This window comes from Primulina eburnea, chromosome 5, assembly GCF_022965805.1.
Source record: "Primulina eburnea isolate SZY01 chromosome 5, ASM2296580v1, whole genome shotgun sequence".
NCBI lineage: Eukaryota > Viridiplantae > Streptophyta > Magnoliopsida > Lamiales > Gesneriaceae > Primulina > Primulina eburnea.
Window position 1 is genome coordinate 26,784,402 of NC_133105.1, and position 17,050 is coordinate 26,801,451.

Consider the following 17,050-nt stretch of genomic DNA (forward strand, 5'->3'; position numbering starts at 1 on the left):
GTATATATTTTCATATATCACAGAGATACTATCCATAGGTTATCTCTCACAGTCCGATATATATTTATATATATATTAACAGAGATAACATTCACAAGTCACAGATTACAAATTACAGACTATCATTTCCTTTCATGGTTATCTCTCACAGTCCGATATATATTTATATATATTAACAGAGATAACATTCACAGATTACAGTTCATTGAGCTATTGTTTCATTTCCTTTAATTCATGTTATGATATACCATCTATATTGATTCTTCCACTATTGTCATTGAAGATGGTATTGTTTAATATTTATTGTCATTGCGATGTTTCAAGCCAAGCCATATATATATGTAATTGTTATGTAAAGTTCTCTACTTACTGAGTTTTATCTCATTTCAGTTAATGTCATGTGATGCAGGTAATAAAAAGATTTGAAGCAGATTGTCCAAGGAGGAGAAGTCATATAGCTATTGTAATGGAAAACTTTTATTTGATTATGTTAATGATTTTATTGGGGTGTGTTGAACATTTAAAGTTTTAAAAATATCATGTGTTTTATTATATGTAATATTGGTATTTGAATTAGATGTTTGAGATTATGTATTGTATGTATTGTAAGATAATGTTTGCAATGTATATACATTATAATTATTTTTATTTTAAAGATAAATGCTTCCACTGATGTCAGATTATATTTGTATTTAAAATGTGTTAAGTGGGGTGTTTCAGAATATGTCGTCTTGACAGGGATAAAATGTGATGACTTGGTCAATCGATCCATGATCACCCAAATAGAATTATAGCCCTTCTGAGTTCTTGGCAACCCAACAACAAAATCCATAGTGATGTGTTCCCACTTCCATTGCGGTATAGGTAAGGATTGCAATAAACCCGCCGGTCGTTGGTGCTCAATCTTTACCTGCTGACAAGTCAAGCATTCAGAAATAATTGATGCTATATCTTTATTCATACCTGGCCACCAATACAATCGACGAAGATCTTGATATATCTTGGTGCCACCAGGATGTACTGAATAAGGTGCAGTATGAGCTTCCTTCAAAACATCACGACGAATAGCATCACTAACAGGAACACAAATACAGCCTTGAAATGTAATCATGCCATCACTGTTCAATCCAAACTCAGAATTCCTCTTCTTCTCTGCCTTTTCTCTCAATTCCAACAAAAGAGTATCCAACTGTTGCTCATGCTTAATTCTGTCAATCAAAGTCGGTCGAATAACTAAGGTTGAAAGTCGAGCGATCGTACCTTCCTCAACCAATACGATCTCACTTCTCTGCAAATCCAACAATAGAGGCTTTTGAATCATAGAACCCAATTGAAGACCTGAATTTCGGCTCAATGCATCAGCAACCACATTCGCTTTTCCTAGATGGTAACTGATAGTGCAATCGTAATCCTTCACAAGTTCTAACCACCTTCTCTGACGCATGTTCAGTTCTTTCTGAGTAAAGAGATATTTAAAACTTTTATGATCTGAGAAAATCTCACATTTCACGCCATATAAATAATGTCGCCAAATCTTCAAAACAAATACCACTGGCTTCCAACTCAAGATCATGAGTCGGATAGTTCTTTTCATAATCCTTCAATTGACGAGAAGCATAAGCAATAACTTTGCCTCGCTGCATCAACACAGCACCGAGACCTTTCTTGGAAGCATCTGTATATACCACGAAATCTTCAACTCCCTGAGGAAGTGCTAACACTGGAGCTGAAGTCAATTTGTCCTTCAATACTTGAAATTCTTGCTGACATTCATTAGTCCTTTCAAACTTAACTGTCTTTCTCGTCAGAGTAGTAAGTGGCAAGGCTATTTTAGAGAAATCAGCAATAAAACGACGATAGTACCCTGCCAACCCAAGGAAACTTCGTACCTCAGCAACTGTCAAAGGAATAGACCACTTCTTAACTTCTTCAATCTTAGCCGGATCCACAGCAATTCCTTCCTTGGAAACATATGACCTAAAAATGCAACTTGCTCCAGCCAAAATTCACACTTCTTCAATTTAGCATATAACTGGTTGTCCCTCAACTGCTGTAACATGATCCTCAAATGCTCCCTATGTAGATCTCGAGTCTTTGAATAGATTAAAATATCATCAATGAAGACAATAACGAAACTGTCCAAATATGGCTTGAAAACCCGATTCATAAGATCCATAAATACATAAGGAGCATTAGTTAATCCAAACGACATAAACAAAAACTCGTAGTTACCATACCTGGTTCGAAAAGCCGTCTTATGTATGTCATACTCATTTACTTTTAATTGATGGTACCCTGACTGCAAATCAATCTTAGAAAATATAGTAGCACCTTGCAACTGATCAAAAAGATCACCAATTCTGGGCAGAGGATATTTGTTCTTGATCGTTACTTTGTTGATCTCTCTGTAGTCAATACAAGTCTCAAGGACCCATCTTTCTTCTTCACAAATAATACCGGTGCCCCCCATGGAGATGAACTTGGTCTGATAAAGCCCTTATCTAATAACTCTTGCAATTGACTCTTCAACTCTTTCATTTTAGTTGGGGCCATTCGATAAGGGGCTTTAGAAATCGGTGTGGTACCTGGTACAATATCAATAACAAATTCCACCTCTCTATCCGGTGGCAATCTCGGCACATCATCCGCAAAGACATCAAGATAATCGCTCACAATATCAATGTCACTCACATTCCCACTCCCTTCTCTAGTTATATCCACCACCGATGCTAGAAGCCCATGACAACCCTTAACCAACATCTGTTGCATTTGCAAGCAAGAAATAAAAGAAAGGTCAAGCGAAGTACCTGACCCCGTGAAGACCCTGCTATCACCATGCCCTGAAGGAAAACGTACTGTCTTGGCTACACAATCTATCACAGCTCTGTAAGTAGATAACCAATCCATTCCCAAAATAACATCAAACTCAATCATGGGAATGACAATCAAATCGGCATTCAACAATTCATCATTTACTTGAACAGGGCATGCTCGAATCACACTTAAGAATGAATATAATCTCCCGAAGGAAGGACAATAGAAAAGTGGACAATTTCACAAATAGGAACAAGACCCAAAGAATGCATAAATTGCTCAGATATAAAAGAATGTGTGGCGCCAGTATCAATAAGAGTAGTAGCTACCTTGCCTGAAATAAGAATGGTACCTGAAATGATTGATGAATCAGGATTAACACCTTCCTTTGTCAAAGAGAAAATACGCCCCTGAACACGGCCCTTGCCCGATGATTGAGTGCAATTGATCGTGATGTGCCCAACTACTCCACATCTATAACATTTGTTGCTTCCAACTAGGCACTCTCCTTTATGTGGTTTATGGCATTTAGGGCATAAAGGCTTATCTGATTCAGATGGCATCGCAGGAGCTTTACCACGATATTCTTTCTTTCCTTTCTCCTAGTGTCCTCCTTTTCCTCCTTGAACTGAAGCTTGACCCTTTTGGACAAATTGTTGCCTCCTGAATTGTCTTTCTTTATCAATCTCTTTCTCATCATATTCGGCCAACAAGGCTTTCTCAACAATCTCCTTGTAAGAATTAGCATTCGACATTCGAACATCTCTTCGAATCTCCGCCCTCAACCCCCGCATAAAATGCTCGGCTCTATCTTTGTCATTGCTTGCAATGAAAGGAACAAAAAGACATCAAAGGGTCCAAGAATGTAATCATTCATGCTCATTGTCCCTTGCTTTAGCTCCAAGAATTATTTCACCTTGCGGGCTTTAACATCGCTAGGAAAGGACTTGTCATAGAACAAATCTTTAAACTCATTCCATTTCAATGTCTGAACATTAATCGTTACCTTGGTTGCTTCCCACCAAATTCTCGCTATCTTGGTTAAGAGAAACACAGCACAACTCACTCGATCTTTATCATCAAAGTTAAGGTAATCAAAGATCGCCTCGACCGCCTTCATCCACTCTATTGCAATCAAAGGGTCCGGACTCCCTACAAATTCGGGTGGATTCATCTTCTTGAATTTATCATAAGCTCCCTCAACAACTCGTTGATCACGACCTTGGCCTCTACCTTGAACCGGTGTTTGCAATTGGAGAAGTTGCTGAATTTGTTCCCCTTGCACTTTAGCTTGCTCATGAAGTAGCCTACCAAACTCATCAACTACATTAGAGGAAGTATTGTCTCGGTCTTCTCCGGCTCTCCTTCTAGGACGTACTTCATGAGCTTTTCTCTTGGGTGGCATTTTCATATATTGCATCTCAATTTAAAATCATTTTCAAACCATATTACATGTAAAGCTTATAATCATACCAATACATCAATAAGATGCAGAAAGATACATACCGAAGTGTCACAAGCATAGGAAGACATGTGCCAAATCATTGGTCCGAAAAACGTTGCTCTGATACCACTAAATGTAACACCATTACCCCATGACAATAAACAAAAAAAATTCCAATAATGTGGAAGCCTTATAAAAGATTTGGAGAAAAATAATAAATAATAAAATTTTGGCAAAGTTTACCCATAAATATAATCTTACCAAATATTCCCAAGCAAACAAAATAAATATTACCACAATCAATCTTTCCAAAATACACATAGATCCCATCTCCATAAATACCAAGTGTTAGACAAAAGTTAAGACAACATTTTCTTGTTCAAAACATGAACCAAAGTACAATACTCAAAATCATTTATAATTGCCACATTTTATCAAAACATCCTTCTCCAAGCTTTGGCACATGCACCTTCCATGCCTCGACACTTTCATCGCTATTCCTTTTTATATGCATCACATGACATAACTGGAATAAGTTTACAAAACTCAATAAGCGGAACTTTCAATAACAATTACATATACAATAGTGGAATGAAAGGAATCATTACAATAGAACCATAGGAAATGACATCGTTCAATGGAATATATAGATAACAATTATAAGATGGCATTCTATTAACCATTTTCTTTCATTTTCCTTGTATGGCATTGATAAGTCATCCATCGATGGTATACATGTATATTTCAGTCAAAATCAGTCACTGTACATGTTAAATGTTAATCAACTTCCGTTATGCGAGTTTAGAAGTGCTAAAAGCACCACCACTAACATATAACTATCAAGCCATAAAAAGAACTATTGAATCATTGTATCAAACATGTGGTGTTCATGAATTAGAACTAGCTCCTTACTTAGCAATTGACATCAAAATTCCTTTCCTTTTCTTACAATCAATGAACCATTACATAACAAGTATATAATCAATGGATTAAAGGAGCTAGGAACAATAACAACATCATTCATAATACATATAGGCGATGAGATGCATTCAAGGAAAAATCTCACTTACAACCAATAGAACTTGTTGTTATAGCTTCTTGGTAGTTGATCCTACAACATAAGATCAAGATTATACCTTTAACTTCACATTTTCAACCTATGAACTATCATTCAAGCCTAAACCACCATTCCCTTCACTTCAACCAAATACCCAAAAGATAAATTCCCTTACCTTGATTACTTGCTCTTGAGGTTATGAAGATCACACCTCCAACTTGAAGATTTAAACCTTGGAAAGAAAGGAATTAAGAGAAGAAATGAAGAACCCTAACCCCCCAAGTCGATGCATGGAAGAGAAATAAGAGAAATGACTAACTTATTGGCTTAGAAACTCTTAAAAATGTGTTTTCTACGCCAAATACTCGGACCCCGTGCCCCCCCTCCGTGTAAAGGTCCGTGTACCCTCGGGAAATCACTCATTTTTCATGGCAAGACCCGGACCCCGTGTAGGGGTCCGTGTAGGTGTCCGTGTACCTACTGCCAGGGGCCGAAACTGCAATTGTTCTTCCGAATTAGCCAAAGTTGTAAACATGAAAGTTGTAGCCCTATGTCATTTCTTGAATCTCCACAAATTTCAGGTCATTTGAAGGTCTGAGTAAAACATTATGCCCATTCTACCAAAATGTGTCAGTGCAGGAACGACGATATACATAACGCACTTCGGGCCACTTTTGACTCATTTTCCTCAACTCTTTGAACCAAACTCAAAACAAGAAAGTTTTAGCCTTGGATCTTAGCTTTCTAATGTAATTGGCCTCATGTCATTTGGATCAATATTCCATTCATTATGCTAAAAACCGTAACAGATACCAAAATTTTCATATCGTTTCTGCACCCCAATTGCCTATTTGGCTCAAACCATCAATCCAACTCCCAACATTATACCTCCATGACAACAACAACAACTCCTCAAATACACAACCATCTACTTAACCATACCAAAACCATACAATAAATAACCATGAATACAATGCAATAACCATATTGATGCTATAACATGAAATACCAACCTTTCCATCAACTAAACTCATAAACCTTAACAATAACCATGATCAATAATAACTTAACCATATATCCATAACACCAAATCATAGAGTAACATCATTGAAAATAGAAAGATGAAAGGTTGGGATATTACAACCGTGCTCAACAACGAATTCTGATAAACTAGCTTTAATCTATTTACTTTCTGTACGGTTATGTGCACCAACCCTTTCAAGTGGTATCAGAGCCAACACTTGATACACTAAGTGATTGATTCTGACATTCTGCTGTTCGTATAGGAACTATACTAATAACCTGATGGATTCACTAGCATCAAGCACTGCGTTCAGACCACCAGTTCTGGATGGTTCAAACTATGCCCTCTGGAAAGTCAAGATGAGGATGTTAATTAAATCTATCGAAGAAAGGGCGTGGCAACTTGTCTTAGACGGATGGTCTCCACCTAGGACAGTTGATGATGATGGTGATAGTAGAAGTAAACCAGAAAGTACTTGGTCCAATGATGAAGTCCAAACCTCGAACTTCAATTCGAAGGCAGTCAATGCTATCTTCACATCTGTTGATATCAATATGTTTAGTCTCATAACTAACTGCATCTCTACCAAGGAAGCTTGGGACATTCTTCAAAAGCACTGTGAAGGGTCAGAAAGTGTTCGAAGAACCAAACTCAAAATGTTAACCTCAAAATTCGAGAACTTAAGGATTGAGGAAAACGAGACTATTGTGGACTATGATCGAAGATTGCGTGACATTGCAAATAAGTCCTTTAGTCTCGGTGATCCTATGTCAAACGAAAGATTGGTTAGCAAGGTACTGAGATCCCTTCTTGAACTCTTTAATATCAAAATATGGGCCATCGATGAATCCAGGGACACCTCTACACTTAATATGGAGGACCAGATAAGTTCTCTCAGAACTTTTGAGATGAATCTAGATCTGCAGAAAAAAATGCTGGAAAGACTGTTGCTTTAGAATCTACTGATGACTCAGTGAATAGCCTAATTCAAGAGGCGAAGGATTCTGATCTTGGTGATGAATCAATCTCCTTGATCACAAAGAAGTTTGGTGACTACCTAAAAAGAATGAGAGACAAGAAGAAAACTGGATCAACACCAAGACCACAATCTATCCCTTTTGAAAGAAATAAAACAACAGCACCAAATCAAGTAAATTCCAGATTCAAAACCAATTCATCAGGTCGACCAGAAGCAACGAAACTTGATTCTGTCCAATGTCGAGAATGCTCTGGATTTGGGCACTATGCAAATGAGTGTGCAAATCAACTTCGCAGAAATAAAAATATGGCAGTCTCCTTGAGTGACGATGATACAGATGAAGAATGTGACTTGAAGGAAGGAGATGATTGCACCTCCCTCTCTGCCATTCAGAAAGACATCTATAAACTGCAGGTCAATCCTTTTGAGTCGCAACACCTCGCCGCAATACCATATCAAAATCAATGTGCCTCAATGTCAAATCAATAGAGAACACTTACGAGGAAGAACTCACTATTGAGATCGTACAGATGATGTACGAAGAACTATATGGTGATTGGCTCAAGAGGAATGAGTCAAATTCAATACTTTCAAAAGAAAACATTGATTTAAAGAGTAGTTTAACTCGGCTTGAAGTTTTGCTGAGTAAGAAGGATTTAGAACTATTTCGAGTTAAAGACGAGCTTGATAAGGCATCAAAGACTCTCACTAAATTCAATTCAAGCTCATCTAAACTTGACACAATGCTAAACATGGGAAAGGATGGAAAGACTGGTCTTGGTTATATCGAAAGTACTTATGAACACGGTGAGTCGTCCAAAGCTGGTTCAAAGACTACAGTATTTGTGAAGGGTGTAGAAGACCCCAATGACCCATCAATTCTAAATCCACCCATGAAAATTGAATCAAACTCAAAGCTGAAAACACCTAGTTCAACCTGCTCGCCTTCAAAGTTTCTTCTTCCACCCAAGAAGCCTCAAGTCGAGAAGACAATATCAGCCCCTGAAACTAAAAAAGAAAGCGTTGTTTCATCTGTCATTGCTGTTATAAGTCTGGGCACATCAAACCCTTCTGCTACAAACTGAGTTGGCACTCAAAGCAGGTATTGCACAAAGTGTTGTCCAAGAGCAAGCACAACACCGCAGTCAAGAAATCTTCCACAAGGAAAATATGGGTACCCAAAACTGTGATTTGATGCAATGTCATTTATATTTTTTTAAAAACTAACATTGCAGGTACATGGTACTTTGACAGTGGGTGTTCACGCCACATGACTGGATCTAAAGAACACCTCACGGATTACATTGAAGTAAAAAGTGGGCGTGTAACCTATGGTGGTGGTGCCAAAGGAAGAATAGTTGACAAAGGAACACTGAATGTTGATGGTCTTCTTGAACTTCACAACGTTCTACATGTTGAAGGACTTAATTCGAATTTAATAAGCATAAGTCAACTTTGTGATGATGATTTACATATTAAGTTCAACAAAAATAACTGTGAAGTTCTTAATTATGCAAATGTTTGCGTAACGTCAGGTACTCGGTCTGCTGACAATTGCTATCTAGTGGGAGAAGGCGATGGGTGCCGAAGTGTCAAGGTGAGTGATTTGGACCTATGGCATCAAAAATTGGGACATGTGAGCTTCAAGACTCTGAAGAATCTGTGTAAGTTTGATGCTGTGAGAGGTATGTCAAATTTAAGCTCAGATAACTCTTATGTCTGTGGACCGTGTCAGAAAGGTAAACAAACCAGTGTTGCACACCCCGTGTTGCAACATTTTGGGACAACACGGTGTCTTGAACTTTTTAACATGGATCTAATGGGTCCAATGGATGTTGAAAGCCTGGGAGGTAAGAAATACTCACTTGTTTGTATTGATGATTTTTCTCGTTTCACTTGGGTAAGCTTTATAAAAGAAAAATCATATACTTTTGATGTTTTCAAAAAACTGCATGCTAGAATAACTAATTTGCATGATGTGAGGGTAGTTAAAATTCGGACTGATCATGGCAAGGAGTTTGAAAATTCTCGTTTCACTTCCCTATGCGAAAAGAAAGGAATTTCTCATGAATTTTCTTCTCCTAAAACTCCGCAACAAAATGGAATAGCCTAAAGGAAGAATCTAACTCTTCAAGAAATGGCACGAGTCATGCTAAGATCAAAAAATGTGTCAAAAGGTTTTGGGCCGAATCCTTGAACACAGCCTGTCACATTTCCAATCACGTGTTTCTAAGGAGTGGTTCCACCATGACCTCCTATGAAATCCTCATGGGGAGAAAACCAACCCTCAAATACTTTCATGTTTTCGGATGTGTTTGCCACGTTCTAAATGACTGAGAACATCTTGCAAAATTCGACTCCAAAAGTGATAAGTGCTTATTTCTCGGATATTCAATGAACAGTCGGGCTTATCGCGTATTTAACTTGAGAACACGAACAACCATTGAATCTATTAATGTTGTTTTTGAAGATCTTGCAGATCTAACAGGAAAATTGAAGTAGGATGATACCGAAGGACTACTGGAAATTGCAGAGCCAATGACCAGTACTGGTGTTGAGACTGTTGTTGGGACCAGGGAAACAACACCGCCCCCCAGCAGAACTGAAGTCATGGAAAATGAAGAGATTGATGATGATGAAATAATCAACAATGGAAAAGATATTCCCAGCAAAATCCAGAAGAATCATCCATCATTACAAATCATTGGTGAAGTAAATGAAGATGTGAAAACAAGGAAAAGGAGAAGGTTGACTATCGAAAGATGATTGGGCTGGTATGTATAACTTCCTCATTCTCCCAGGTAAGTCACTCTTGTTTCATGTCTAAATTAAACCCAAAAATATTTCTGATGCATTAAAAGATGAATTCTGGGTCAATACTATGCATGATGAACTCGGACAATTTTTACGCAATGAAGTTTGGGATTTAGTGCCTCGACCTTTGAATGTCAATGTTATTGGGACAAAATGGATCTGTAAAAAAAAACTGATGAATCTGGTAACATTTTTCGTAACAAGGCTAGATTGGTAGCTCAAGGGTATACACAGGTTGAGGGGGTGGATTTTGATGAAACCTTCGCTTCTGTAGCCAGAATTGAGTCTGTCAAATTGTTACTTGCTGTTGCATGTCACATGCATATTAAATTGTATCAAATGGATGTAAAAAGTGCATTTTTGAATGGAATTCTGAATGAGGAAACTTATGTTAGTCAACCCAAAGGATTTGAAGATCCTCATCACTCGGACCACAAACTGAACAAGGCTCCCTATGGACTGAAACAGGCTCCATGTGCATGGTATGACAGGTTGGCAGAATACCTGATAAATTTAGGCTTCAAACGAGGTGAGGTTGATAAAACCTTTTTTTTCAAAAAGTGCATCATGATGTTCTGATATGTCAAGTGTATGTGGATGATATTATCTTCGGAGGTTCATCACATAAGCTTGTTGACAACTTTGTTGATTGCATGTCATCTCAATTCGAAATGAGTATGGTAGGAGAATTAAAGTTCTTTCTTGGATTACAAGTTAAGCAACTGCGTGATTGTATTTTTGTATGTCAATCCAATTATGCAAAAAATTTGATTAAAAAATTCTCTACCGACGACTCAAAACACATGAAAACACCTATGGGGTCTAGTGATAAAGTGTCCACAGATGGTGTTGGCGAAGGTGTTGACAACACCATGTATCGCAGCATCATTGGGAGCCTTTTGTACTTGACTGCTACTCACCCCGATAACATGTTCATTGTGTGTTTATGTGCTAGGTACCAAGCTAATCTGAAATTGTCACACATAAAGGCTGTGAAACGTATACTTAGATACATTTCTGGTACGCTGAAATTAGGTCAGTGGTACACTCGAGACACTAACACAAATATAGTAGGATTTTCTGATGCTGACTGTGCCGGTGATCTAGACGATAGGAAAAGCACATCTTGTCGGTGTTTTTATCTAGGAAATAATCTTGTATCATGGTATAGTAAGAAACAAAACTGCATATCACTATCCACTGCTGAATCTGAATATGTGGCAACTGCTAGTTGTTGCTCTCAATTAGTCTGGATGAATCAAATGATTGAAGACTATGGCTTTCATAGTGACACAATGATTGTGCATTGTGACAATTCCAGTGCTATAGACATCTCTAAAAATCATGTTCAACACTCTCGAACAAAACACATAGACATAAGACATCACTTTATTCAAGATTTGGTTGAGATATGAATAATTCGACTGGAATTTGTTAGAACTGAAAACCAGCTAGCTGATATTTCACAAAACCTTTGGACTTTGAGAGATTTTCTAACCTTCGGAAGTCTCTCCGCATGTGTGTACATTAATTATTTTTACGGTGTTTTCATTGGTGCTGACAACACCGGTGCCAACACCAATTTATGCATGACCATTAATAGGATATTAGACATTCTGCATATTCATAATTTATCCTTTTCATTGTGTTTTATACATCGTGTTGACAAATCTCTCAAGTGTGCACCCTGACAGTGTACAGTCCTTCTATGCTAAGTGAGTATTTTACACCCAGCCTAAAACTGTTGTGAAAAATTCAAGAATCTCTTGGATATATCCAATGCTAATGAAGTAAGCTGCGTCCCTTTAAATCGCTTATCAGGTGAAAAACAGAAAAGAGGAACAAAATCTTTCATGTATTAAAAGTAAATGGAAAAAGCTACCTAGAAGAGTCCATCGAAGACCGTTCTTCTAGTGTGGGAGCTACCACTTCTAAAAAGACAAACAAAGAAATGGAAAAAGCTACCTAGAAGAGTCCTGTGAAGACCGTTCTTCTAGAGTGGGAGCTACCATGTCTAAAACAATTTTTTGAAGGATTGTTGCGCATGTTAATGGTGTTGCACTTCCGTGTTGTCAACACTGAGTACCAACACAATACTAATTTCAGATTGCCTGACACTTTATCTTTTCATCTAAATTAAGGCATCACTACGACATGCATTTATGTTTTGTGGATTCGTCAAGATCAGCAGGTTATCAGGTCCTAACTTACATCAGTTGATGAAATTCTTTAAGTTTTTTTTGAAGAAAAGTGACTTCTCATGTGTATGGGGTGTAATCGAAGTAGGTTTGTTTTGGATCATCTTTGGAAATGTTTTAATGCCTACCCAAACTTTTGGTACCATTTGATTAAGGAGTAAAATTTAATGCCTACCCAAACTTTTGGTACCGTTTGATTAAGGAGTAATAAGTCGGGGGAAATATTTCAAAAAGTTACCATTGAGGTAGAACGGCTAATCTGTAATCATTTTACCGTTTACTTCACGTCGTTCTAGTTGAAAATGTTACCGTTAGGGTTTAAGGTTATATTTACCTCTGTCAATTAAACTTGTAATTTACTTTTGTTAGTCTTCTCTGAATTTCTGGAATAACGCACCGTTATCTCTTCTTTTCTCCATGAGTTATTCGCGATTCGCTTGTCTATCTTATCACATGGCTGATAATTCATTTGATCCTCAGGATATTCGCAGTGAAATGGCGACTAGTCACAGTGTTCCTCCTCCAGAAACAACACCACCAACAACACTGCCTCTTGAGAGCACTCTTGAGAATCCATTGCAGATTGTGGCTGTTGCCCCAGAACCTGTACCATTGGAAGCAATTGCTCCTGGAGAATCGGGGAATCCCTGGGATGCAGACAATCCTCCGGATACCGAAGCTTTTCAGCGCGCTTTTCCTTCACAGCCTCTGACTTATCAAAGGCGATCAAAACGACAAGCAGGTTATAGCCCTAATTTCGACCAACCCAAGAAGCCACGCATGGCCACCTATTTCACTCTGGATCCAGATTTTCATCAGGAGACGACTCCAATGATGAAAACTTTGAGCTTATTGCCCGAAAGTGGCCTACTCCTTCAAAAAAGGCATCTGCTTCCACCGCTACTTCTGCTACTCCACCTGCGCACTCTACATAACAACCTCCTGAGGTAAGCTTTTCTTATGATGAAGAACAATCTCTGGCAGAATTTCTTAACAGCTTGCATGAATCAAAAAGGCAACAAGAGTCTGTGGATAAATGTGTCGATACTCAACCGGAGAGTCTTGAGAAAAGCCTATCTGAATCCGAGACTGAAGCCGAAGAATATGAAGATGAATCTGTTCAAGCAGTTAGGACTGAGGAAAATATTGAAAGTATTGAGCCCGATGTTGAGCCTGGTGCTGCCAACACTGATTTAGATGACTACAACCTTGCCACCTCTTTTTCCTCTAAGTTTTATACTGAGGCGGCTGTGGCTCAATGGTACCTGTATGCTCACCGAGAGTTTATCGAAGAACGCAACATCAAATTCGAAGCATATGGGAAATATAACCTAACAGCCTTTTCTTCAATCCCGCTGATTAAGTTCAACTGTCAATTCAGTTATTCCCTATCCGCGCAGACCAATCCTGGAATTCTACTCCAACCTGGTCTCAAGTGTTGGTGATGGGAGATCTGCAAAGTTTGGCAGGATGTTTGTCCGAGACAACATCTATGATTTCTCTCCTAACACCATAAACGAGTTCTACAACACTCCTACTCTTAACAGCGAGGATCCCCTCCCGCACATTGACGAGGTTACATATGAACTCACTGGGGGCATCATCACTGAATTCCGAGTCTCCCCAAAAGCCTTGCTGCAGCCAATCTGACCTCATTTTACTCAGTCCTCCACAAAACTGCTATTCTAAATTGGACGCCCTCCTCAAACACTACTGTGTTCACTAGACAACAAGCAGTTACTCTCTTTACCATTGGAACAGGGCTCAACTTCAATTTTGGACAGCTGGTCTTCAATATTGTTCTACAATTTGCAGAGGTGGATTGAAATCGACGAAGCTCACATTTCCCTCCTTGATTTTTAGTATTATGGAATCCCAAGGCTTCGTATCTGATGCTGAGGATCAGTTGATCGATATCGGAGAACCATTGAAAATTGCATCAACGTATCTTAAAGGGAACAGTGTAGTTGACCTTCCTTGGTCTGCAACGGGTGCTAGACCACATACTACCCACACTGCTCCCTCATCTATTCCTCCGACCACTACCGGTGTTGCCCCTGGTGTTGCACCTGGTATTGGCAACACTGCCACTTCATCCCACTCTGCATCTGAAGACTATATCGTATTGATGGTTCCCGAGGTCCATGCCCAAATCGCCTTCGGTCTTCAACAGATTCAACAGGCTCGTGACACCATTGCCTATGCCAACACGCATGTAACCCAATCCAATGCCACGATCGCATATTATGAGAATTTGATTGCGGATTATCGACTGCTCCTCGATGTGGGTGTACATTCTGGTCAAAAAGGGGGAGATGAGACAAGAAACTGAATCTGGTCCTTCAACTCGAGATGATACGGAAGACACTGATGAGGACGAGCCGTTTTGTTTTTGTTTCTTTCATATCTATCTGTTTTGATGTGTGTCTATTTTACTAATGCCCTTCTGTTTTTGTACATGCTATTGAAGTAATGAACTCCTCATTAAACCTTGTCCTCGTGCAAATATATTTTGGTGTGTGTTGTAAGTAAACTAACATGTCATATTCGAGGGGAGATACACTTTACAATTTCATGGGGAGTTACTAGCTTCATATTTCAGGAGGAGTAACGAGCTTCGGGCCATGTCCGTCATTTTTGGAAATTTTGTCCAGAAATGCAAAAAGGGGGAGATTGAAAGGAGTATTTGATTCCTAGTTTAATTAAGATTGAGTTTTCGATTTTGCACTTCTATACTAAATTTGATAGATTTGTTGAATCCTATTATTAGGAATTATTTACTTAAGTTTCAAAATTATCTATAAGATATAAGGTAATAGATTTTGATTCCTATAAAACTCTAGTTTCCTTATTTGTAGGTGGAAGTATCCTTGAAGATATTAGCTCAAAGAATTACTCTATACAAAAAAGTGGGACAAAGATTGAAAGTGTGTGCGAAGGAGAGAAAAGGACAACGCACGTCCACTGAAGCTTTGCTGGAGTGAATTCAGTCATGAAGATTTACATAAGAAGCTGGAGTGATTACATCGAATACGTGACCGTGTTGCTGATTGGTGTTGCCAACATCCAAGAACAACACTGACGCAGAGTGTTTGATCGAAGGGTGTTTTATGGTTTTGTGTTTGAATAATACGTGTTGCATCTAGTATTTACTTTGAATTTTTTGATACAATTTAATTCCTTGAATTGTCAAGGAATTTAGTTTTGTTTAATCTCACTAGTGTTAATTTTGGTGTAAACGATTTACATATTCTCTAGTGAATTTTTCGCTGTGAGGCTTCGCACAAGTATTAGTACTTGTGCATAATTTAACCTAAGTGTTCATTTCTTAAAAATTCTATCTATACGTTTAATATTTAATTTTCCGCTGCCGTGTTGTGTAACGTGTTGACAACACCGTGCTTAACACCGAATTCTGATAAACTAGCTTTAATCTATTTACTTTTTGTATGGTTATGCGCACCAACCCTTTCAATAAACACACGCTCTTTTGTGATACACAACACTAATAAGTAAAATATTTCAATAGCAAAGAAATATAAATGCATTGTTACCGAATTAAGTCACAAATATATAATTTTTTGCACAATATTTCTGTTATGCGGGCATGCTATGTGAAAAATGCATCAATTTGTCTAAAAATGATAACGAAAGAAAACTATTGTAAATTGATAGATAAACTCCTAATATGATTTAAATTTTTCAATAAAATATAAGAATTTACAAAATATCAACATATAACGAAATAACATTGTTGAAATCCGAAAGAAAATGACTCGAACTACTGAAATCTAGAATAAAAACTATGAAAACACTTGACAAAGCTATGAATTTCTTCAGCGAATTTTTTAGCATTTGTGCGAGAGATGTATGTGTGTGTAATGCCCAAGAATTGTCGTAGAATTGATCAGACAAGATTAATGTAATGCCCAAGACTTGTAGAATTAATCAGATAAGATTATGAGATGTTACAAGGATTAAAAATGTGGATTTTTAGAAAATGCAGGACTGCACCCGCGGTCTGGGAGACACCGCACCCGCGGTGTAAGTCCAGTAGGGTAGGGATTTTGGGCGAAGCAAGACCGCACCCGCGGTCTTGCATACACCGCACCTGCGGTCAAGACACCGCACCCGCGGTAATGATAACACCGCACCTGCGGTCAAGACACCGCACCCGCGGTAATGATAACACCGCACCCGCGGTCTAAGCTTTCGGGAAAAAGAAAGGATAGACATTGCATGAGCGCACCCGCGCTCCTTGCACTACCGCACCCACGGTCATGCGTGGTTGCTGAAAAATGATGCCACGTTTCAGAGTTTGCATGCAATATATATATAACTGATTTACACGTAATTCATCAGAAATTCAGAAAAGGGACGAGATTTTTGAGAGAAAAATCCTTACGCCTTTTAGACTTGCGATTGTGAAATATTCGTCTATCAGAATTCAAATCCGAACGCAGTATTGTGTTCCTCTCGACACGAGCTACACAAGGACGTAAGTTTTATTACGTTTTGAGATGTTTTGAGAATACGATGTTGCTAGAATTGCATGTGATTCAGATATGGTGTTTCTACTACCGTAGACAATGTAGAATTGAAGACAGATTAAAGAACAGACTGTTTCTGTAATTGTTATGTTTTTCAGAGTTGATTTGACTGAGATTTCATATCAAAGTTGTATTGTTATTGAGATTTTGATTAGTATTGTTATTGATTA

General features: G+C 38.2%; 3 protein-coding genes across 3 annotated transcripts; 2 read left to right on the forward strand and 1 right to left on the reverse strand.

The window, feature by feature from the left end:
* Window positions 1-899: 899 nt before the first annotated feature.
* LOC140831466 (uncharacterized) lies at window positions 900-3,377 on the reverse strand. Its single transcript, XM_073195220.1, has 6 exons — window positions 3,144-3,377; window positions 2,458-2,760; window positions 2,238-2,338; window positions 1,634-1,977; window positions 964-1,380; window positions 900-910 (listed from the first exon to the last, which is right to left on the reverse strand). The coding sequence occupies exons 1-6, from the start codon at window positions 3,375-3,377 to the stop codon at window positions 900-902; spliced, it is 1,410 nt and encodes a 469-aa protein (XP_073051321.1).
* A 3,243-nt stretch (window positions 3,378-6,620) lies between these two features.
* On the forward strand, window positions 6,621-7,807 carry LOC140831467 (uncharacterized). Its single transcript, XM_073195221.1, has 2 exons — window positions 6,621-7,098; window positions 7,266-7,807. Exons 1-2 carry the CDS (start codon window positions 6,621-6,623, stop codon window positions 7,805-7,807), a joined length of 1,020 nt encoding a protein of 339 aa, XP_073051322.1.
* Window positions 7,808-10,947: 3,140 nt separating this feature from the next.
* LOC140831468 (secreted RxLR effector protein 161-like) lies at window positions 10,948-11,547 on the forward strand. The gene has a single exon (XM_073195222.1). It carries the CDS (start codon window positions 10,948-10,950, stop codon window positions 11,545-11,547), a length of 600 nt encoding a protein of 199 aa, XP_073051323.1.
* Window positions 11,548-17,050: the final 5,503 nt, after the last annotated feature.